Source organism: Apium graveolens, chromosome 4 (genome assembly GCF_009905375.1).
Source record: "Apium graveolens cultivar Ventura chromosome 4, ASM990537v1, whole genome shotgun sequence".
NCBI classification, from domain to species: domain Eukaryota; kingdom Viridiplantae; phylum Streptophyta; class Magnoliopsida; order Apiales; family Apiaceae; genus Apium; species Apium graveolens.
The window spans coordinates 48053690-48062685 of NC_133650.1; the positions used below are offsets into that span (position 1 = coordinate 48053690).

At 35.3% G+C, this 8996-nt stretch overlaps 1 protein-coding gene across 1 annotated transcript; it reads left to right on the forward strand.

The window, feature by feature from the left end:
* Positions 1–3205: 3205 nt before the first annotated feature.
* On the forward strand, positions 3206–3556 carry LOC141718528 (uncharacterized). Its single transcript, XM_074520911.1, has one exon. The coding sequence runs from the start codon at positions 3206–3208 to the stop codon at positions 3554–3556; it is 351 nt and encodes a 116-aa protein (XP_074377012.1).
* Positions 3557–8996: the final 5440 nt, after the last annotated feature.

Here is an 8996-nt window from a genome sequence, read left to right on the forward strand (position 1 = left end):
TTGAGATGGACAACACATTGACTGGTCCAAACAAATCCATGTGTAGCAGTTGCAAAGGTTCTTCAATTGTTGAATCAAGTTTCTTCCTGAATGATGCTTTAATCTGCTTCCTTTTTTAACAAGCATCACACAGTCCATCCTTAAAAAACTCCACTAGAGGAATGCCTCTAACCAGTTCTTTCTTTACTAGCTCATTCATGGTCTTGAAGTTTAAATGGGATAGCTTCTTGTGCCATAGCCAACTTTCATCCTGACTTGCTTTACTGAGAAGACAAGTAACAGATTCTGCATTAGATGAGTTGAAATCAGCTAGGTACACATTTCCTTTTCTCACACCAGTGAGAACCACTTTGTTGCTTCTTTTGTTAGTCACAACACAGGCTTCTGAGTTGAAGGTTACTGAGTTGCCTTTATCACAAAGCTGACTAATACTCAACAAGTTGTGTTTGAGACCATCCACTAAGGCAACTTCCTCAATGATGACATTGTCCTTTGAAATCAAGCCATATCCCACAGTATAACCCTTGCTGTCATCTCCAAAAGTAATACTCGGGCCAGCTCTCTCCTTGAACTCTGTGAGCAGGGTAGAATCACCAGTCATGTGTCTTGAACAACCACTATCCAAGTACCAAAGATTCTTTCTATTTCCCTGATTACTTAAAGAACGTGTTTCTGTTTCATCAGACTTGGCCATTAGGGCTAGATTGACATAGCTGACATCTTCATCTTCATCCAGACCATCTGCTGCCCAGTCGTTTTATTATGTAATGAAATCCCTTTCCTTTTGTTTGAGAGCTCAAAGTATTTTTGCTTATAATCCACAGGCTCAAACTTTTTCTTGCTGGAATCTGACTTTCTACACTCACTGGCAAAGTGCCATGTCAAGCCACATTTGAAACATTTGAATTTTGATTTATCCACCATGTTTCTATTTGGCTTGGCTGCTCCAAAGTTCTTTCTGAACTTGAGCTTGGAAAATCTTCTGGAAAGAAATGCTAAATGTTCATCAATGTCTTCCATGTCATCTTGGCTCAAAGAATCTTCACTTTCTACTGCAAGCCCCTTGCCCTTGCTTTCACAGACCCTTGAAGTTGACTCAACAGCTTCCATCTTCATCCCCTTCTCTTTCTTTAACTCATCAACTAGTGCAATAGACCCTCCTTTCTTCTTTCCTCTCTCCATCCTCTCATCTTGCTCTATTTCAAGCTCATAAGTTTTCAGGATGCCATACAGTCTCTCCAAAGTAAACTCCTTATAATCTTGTGAGTTTCTCAATGAGACTGTCATTGGTTTCCATTCCTTTGGAAGAGATCTAAGGAATTTCAGATTGGAGTCTTTTGTCTGATAGACCCTTCCATGCAAATTTAGAGCATTTAGCAGTTTTTGAAACCTACTAAAAATGTTAGTGAGAGACTCACTTTCTTCATTATGAAAATGCTCATATTGCTGAATCAGTAGTTGCATCTTGTTTTCTCTTATTTTCTCAGTGCCATCATAGATGATCTGTATTATATCCCAAACATCCTTGGCAGTTTTGCAGTTGATAATGTTGTCAAACATATCACCATCAACTCCATTAAACAGGATATTCATGGCCTTTTTATCCTTCCTGACTTGTTCAATATCAGGATCAGACCATTCATGCCTTGGCTTGGGGATAGATGGCTCATTTCCAGTTGCAGCTCTCATTGGTACATGAGGGCCTCCTTCTATACAGTCCACATAGGCCTCATCTTGAGAAAGTAAATGAAGATGCATCTTTACCTTCCAATGATGGTAATTGTCTTTATCCAGAAAAGGAATCTTGACTCCAACATCCTTCTTGTTCATCTTGCTGTATTGTTTTGATCTTTAAACTGTTTGTTCTTCAAGAGCTTGCTCTGATACCAATTGTTAGTCCCTTAACAATGTAACAAGAATAACAGAAGGGGGGTTGAATGGAATTCTTGAAACTTTTTCTTGAATAAAAATGTTCTAACTCAAATATATATAAGTGTGAATTGATTAGCAGAATGCGGAATAGTTACTTGAAATGAATCAAAACACAAGTAATTAAAAACAAGAGTCTTTAAAAACTTTCTGGTGGATTTGAATGATTCCACCAGAGATATATAATATATATCGAGAGAACTCTGTGTGCAAAAAGCTCACAGCTGCTTACAAAATGATAACAACTAAGAATGAGAGAAATGCTAAGAATACAGCTTATAAATGTTTCTCTCTTGGTTGCTTTGTTCCTTAGTTACTATTCTATTGCTACTTCGTGGTTTATATATCACCAACATTACAAAGTAATAAGACAGGATAATAAAACAAAAACTAACAAGTCTAATACAATGCTACTTCATTACTCTATTCCAGCATCTTTGAATATCTTCATAATAGCATTAAAATGGCAATGCTTCTTTGAAGTGCTAAGGCACCACACAATGATGTTAAACCCCAACAAGTTTGCTTTTGGAGTTGGGCCTGGAAATTTTTGGGTCACATGGTCTCTACGAGGGGAATAGAGGCCAACCTCAACAAGATCAAAGCCATCCTGGATATGGAGCCACCACGCTCCATCAAGGACGTCCAAAAGATGACAGGAAGAATCGCAGCTCTAGGGAGGTTCATCTCCAAGTCTGGAGACCAATTTCTGCCCTTTTTCAAAACCATTAAGAAGGTGAAGAATTTTAAATGGACAGATGAGAGCCAAGAGGCATTTTAACAACTAAAGAAGTACATGACTGAAGCCTTATTGCTGGCCAAACCAAGTCCGGAGGACACTCTTTATTTGTACCTAACGGTATCTGAACAAGCCGTGAGTGCAGTCCTCATAAAGGAAGAACAGAAACTCCAAAAGCCTTTATACTATGTAAGCAAGGTGCTCCATAGAGCAGAGTTGAATAAATCCACCACAGAGAAGTTCGCGCTTTCTCTCATTACAGCCTCGAGGAAGTTGAGACCATACTTCCAGGCTCATAAAGTCGAAGTTCTGACGGACCAACCCTTGAGGAACATTTTTTATAGTACAAAGGCTAGTAGAAGGCTCATCAAGTGGGAAATTGAGTTAGGAGAATTTGACATCAAGTACAAGCCTCGAACGGTTATCAAGGCTCAGGCCTTAGTAGACTTCATGGTTGAATGCACCATTAACGACCAAGAAGTTGGGGGACAAGAGATAGTAACCCCGGATGGAGGATAAAAAAAGAAGGATAAATAAATGACCCTGAAAGAGTATTGGGTTCTTCATTTTGATGGAGCGTCCAAAACAAAATCTAGTGGTGCGGGCCTAGTCTTGCAAAGTCCCGATAGGTTCATGATTGAGTATGCTTTGAAGTTGGACTTCCCAACTATCAACAACAAAGCAGAATATGAAGCATTGATAGTCGGCTTAGGCTTGGCTAGAGCCATGAGGGCGAAAAATCTGAAGTTCTATGTAGACTCAAGACTTATAGTTGCTCAAGTTAATGGAGAGTTTGAAGTCAAAGATAATACTATGGCCAAGTACCTGAGAGCCGTGAATGGAATACTGACTCAGTTTGAAGAATGGTACACCGAGCATGTTTCGTGAGAAGAGAACACTACGGCTGATGCTGTGATGCCCTCTAAATCCGGGGTCTAGATTTGGGAGTCACTGACCGATAAACTACAATATAATAGACACAGCAGAATAATATAATAAAGATGACCCCTTGCATGGAATTGGATCGATCACAGCTTATAGTATGAAACCGACGCTAATACAAACTAAATGTTATTACAACCCATAAGTCTATTTAGTTTTACAAACTATTCAAATTTTATTACAAACCTCTAGACTAGTCAAGTGTCCCAAACAGTCTACCTGGAAAACACACCAAACTATTTACAAGTATACAACTCCTGATGAAACCTGGGACTCAAGCCTGCTCTGACTTAGCTGAAAGGCTAGAATAATAAACAAGTATGAGCGAAAGAGATGCTCAGCAAGCAGTATAAAATGTATGCTTGAAATGATAAACCACATTTTGATAATATCTGAATACTAGGATATAACCAGTGATATTTGATCAACAATAGAAGATAAATAAGTTATAAACAAATAACGATAATTTTTAGATTGGAATTTTTCACCGACGGACGTACTATCACATGCTGATTAGCCCGTGTGATACCACTGGAATATGGTTCGTAGAAACATGTCCCAAAACATGAGTACTCAAATAAAAAGGCAATATATTTGCCTGTGGCAAAAGTTGTATTATAATATTTCATATAATACATAGCCCTTCGTTGGACCGTCCGCCCAGGTCACTTACGCATTCATCCAATCCATAAAACATTTTTAATCAAAGGAGCTGAATCAAATGACATCCTTAACAATATAACTCCCAATTTCACATGGTCCGGAGTCATCTCAACAACTGCTGGCGAAATAACTAGAACAATTAGTTATTCGCTAATTTCATCTTAAAGTTCTACTGTATAGAGTAATTTGCAGCGAAATATAAAATGTTGAACTATTCTAAACTTAGAATAGGGAAGATATACTTGCATGATTATGATTAAACAATCTGATAAGTAAACTATTAAACTATTCTGAAATTAGAATAGTATGTAAAGTTGGATTTGGTATATAAATAAACAAAGTAATACACCATTCTGAATTTAGAATAGGTGAGAAAAGTTGTATGGTATGCTCGATAACTTTTCACTATAATTCTGACTTATAACTGCGGGCTACTGACTACGTCTAACACTTGATTGCATTTCTTGCTACTCGATTCTATAAACAAAAGGACTATCTCAATTCACAGAACCAACTCAGTCGACGTAACTATACATCTTGACGTCTACCCGATCGTTTATAACTAATCATGGTATTTTAAAACTGTAAATAGATAGCATGCATATCACGTAGAATGTAATCATTCTTATAACACGTAATCACATAATTCACGTAACACATAAGTCACATTGTCAAAACCAAGGTCTCAATACGTTTAGAATTGAAATCAGGTCACTAACAGTATTTTTCGATCAGATATCGACTCATAATGATTCACAATTCAGATGACCTTTCATTACAAAAGAAATTAGGCCTTAAAAGTATTTTTAGTGGAACGACAATCTTTTTTTGAGTTTATACGCGTTCGTTTCGTATTAAACGGATGAACGGTTTATTTATTACGACTAAAATAAGAAATAAATAGAAATAATAACATTAATTAATTTTTAAATACCTAAATATAAATTTTAAAAGCTCAAAAATAATTTTTAGGAATTATTTGAATTAATTATAAATAATTATATTTTTTAACTATTTTAAATAAAATTAATTGATTAAATGAATTAATCATTTAATTAAATTTATAAATAATTACTTAAAATAAATTATAAATAATTAAATATAATTTTGATTTTTTGAAAATAATAAGAGAAAATAAGTTTTGGAATTTAAAATAATTAATTAAATGATTTTCAAAATTTACAAATAATAATTAAATAATTTTGAAATTAAAAGAAATGATTTTTAGAAAATAAAATGAATTTGGATTTATTTTTAAAACAAAAATCTAGGAAACAAATTTGGAAATTTGGAAACAAAAATCCCATCGGAGTTCTTATAAACCCAGATTCCGACCCCAATTTCCGTCCACCACGAAAAATTTCGACAAGGTCTTGTCAGCCTTAACTAGCCCCGATTCGAATGATTTTTGTATGCGGTTCAGTCCTAAACAATCAGAAAAAATACCTAGCAACTACCAGCCACTAGAATCATTGACTATAAGGACTCGTGAATTTTTTTTAAAATTATTTAAATATGTGAATATGAAAATTATTAAATAAATAAAATATGTGTATTGGTTTTGACCGCTGCGTGTTGTTTGATTAGTAGCTATGTGTGATTTATGGTGTACCGGATTGTCCGCGTGATTAATTCTGGAGCCGTGTTGAAATTATTTTTACTTTCAAAAGTGGATTAAGTGCAAATTTATTTGCATAAATATTTGGAATATCTCTAAAATTGTTCTTATGGTTCTATAATTTCAATAATTATTTTTAGGACTTTATAAAATTGAGAGATCAATATTTCATGAATTATTTATTTTTAAATAATTTTATGAGTATGTTTAATGGTAAAATCCATATTTAATTATAGAAATATTCAAAAATTATGGAACCTATATTTTATTAAGTTCGTATTATTCTGAGAATTTTAAAATTATTTTGGAAATTTTCGGGACTAATTTCACCCGCACGTTGATTCGTTTATTCGTTAAATGCGGGTATGAGTTACGTTTCAAAAATTGTTTAAAAATTATGAAAATTTAATTTTATTTATATTTTATTATTCCGAGAATTTTAGTAATTATTTGGTACTTTTCCCGATCAATTTTAATTGTAGATTGTTCGATATAATGTGTTATGCGAGATGGAAACCGGGCTCTCGGGGATAACAGAGACACATGTCAACTTCTTATAAAAATAAATTGACACGTATCTATTCCAAATGATACGTGTAGTGCAGTGGATTGAAAGAAAAAAAAATTAAAATTATATCACACCCTAAACCCCCCCTCCATTCGTCTCTCTCTGAAATCTCTTTCGCCCTCTCATCTCGATCTCCCTCATCATCTCTCCGTATATCTCCACCCTCCTCTCTCTTTTTCTTTATTTCTCCCTCCCCTTCTTTTCTCCCTTTTCTCCCCAGTTTTCTGAGGTGTTGTCGTCGCCCTTCTTCTGGCGACCTTCCGGTACCATGGTTCCTTTGTTCCGTTTTGTTCGAGCATATATGTATATATATGTCTCTGTATATATGATTATATGTATCTGTGTGGGAGGTATTGTGTGTTTATGTGTTACTGTGTGTGTGTTATGTGTTTACCTGTGTTGTGTGTGTGCGAGGCAAGGTGTGTGTGTTAAGGAGGCGTCGAGTGAGGCGCGTGTTCTTGCTGTTGTGTTTTGGTTCGAATGGTTTCACGCTGTTATTCTGTTTGGGTTTCCATATTTTGTGCAGAAATTAGATGACTAATATTCGTGAAATTAATGGCTCTTTCCGAAAATGACTTTTATAAATAATCGATAGAATTTCACGCTGGAAACTCGAGAATTAATCGGGTATCCGCGAAATTTTGTCGCCGTCGACGATGATTTTTACGAGCCGACGGTGGACGGTGATGATATAATCCTGAGTCCTAATATTTTAATTAAATTAATTAATTCGTGAAATTATCCTTGAAACGAGAATTTGATTTTTACATTAAAGTCGAGTACGTAATTTAGTTGACGAATTGTGATTGGATTGACTGTTGGGTTGAACTGGTGGTTGGGATTGTGGTTGTTGTGAATTGGATTGTTGTTATTGAATTGACGTCGACTGATGTTTCGACGGGTAGTCCGATAAACAAAGGAGACGCTGCCCGATTTCCGGGAAACTGAATTATGTAAATACGGGAACGTATCCAATGATTATTGGGACGTCGAGTGACTATACATATATGTGTATGTTTTATATACGAAACTTGGTTGTACGATGTACTGAAATATTTTGCCAAATCGATAACCCTGATTTCGTAAAATAAAGAGTATATATATTTTCCGAAAACGAACACCGAACCGATCTTCGAGATTGTGAATCCTATTTGTTGTGTGTGCTATTATAATATTCATAATTACGAGTCGGGTTTGAATAACGTTGGGTAAGAATTAGTATCGAGGATATGTCAAGCATACCTAGACATCTAACATAGAGTATTTCGACCTTGTAGGTTCTAGTCGGGAAACCGAAAGTGGACGATGGACTAAAGATGACCTAATAGTCAATCGACGAGCCCAGTAGAGTTTTAATAGAAAAACCTGAATATCGAAGTCGAATCCAATGTGATCTAGTGGTTAGACGTTAAAGCCTGAGCGGTAGAGTCGGCTCGGATTTGATCAGTAATAGTTGTAAAGCCCTGTAAGGCAAGCACTTCTAAACCTTTTTCAAGATATAATGCAAATGTTTCTAAATTCTCTCGTGAAATATTGTTAAGTATTCAAAATAGCTCTGTTTTATACTGTAAGTACTTTAAATCATACAACCTTGAACCCGAATCACCTCACTTGATTCTTGAGCCATAAGCCTTAAATTTTTCATAAACCATCCTTTGTTGATTTTCAGATACCAAATCACACAAGTATAACACTACTCCCCAAATGTATAACTACCAAACACCAAACACTGGAACAAAATTATTTGAAAACGCAGAAACTTTTATACTCCAACCACTCTTCAGAACATCAAAGAACTATACCTTGAAAAATCAGTATTCGTCTAATACCTGATCATTTTATAAACTGAAAATCGTTTCCTATACATACCCTAATATACTCTTGAGATATCCATGAGTTTCCTTACGTTTTTATTTAAGTGTTTAACCATCATTGATTATGATCTTGTTTTATCGAATTATATTGTTTATCATATTGAACTACTTTAGGATTGGATAGTTTTATATATGTGGACCAGATTCGTGGTAAGACCATACCAATGGTCAAGTTAGGCCAATGTGTGCCTTGGATCCAGTAATTAGAGTAGTGTTGTGTGCTTGCTCGGGGTTAGAGCGTGACTGATCAGTAGCATAACCTTGGTTTTTAAAACTTAAAATGAATATCCAATTCTAATGATTGTTTAGAAATAAACTTGATTCCTCTGAATCATCTCATTTGATCATTGATTAACCTCAGTTATTGTCATTGTGATTTGCTGAGCTAGTTAGTTTACTCTTGCAAATCTTTTTATGTATTCTACAGTTAAGAAGGATACGGTTGATAGCGAGATTTCCCAGTTCAATGTTCGAGCTAGGATTCCAGATTGAGTTGGATCGAGCTAGCAGGAGCTTATTGCGGTAGTGAGATAGTAAGATTGAAAGAATAATTTTATTATCAGCTGTAAGTTAAATTAGTTGGGTTTTGGTACGATATAATAAAAGTTAAGGTTGTGGCTTGTTTCCATACTTTAACCTGTTGCGATCCGTGGTTACGTAAAG

Excerpts from the sequence above, each read along its gene's own strand:
- LOC141718528 (XM_074520911.1), top strand. The coding sequence starts at position 3,206 with ATGACCCTGAAAGAGTATTGGGTTCTTCATTTTGATGGAGCGTCCAAA.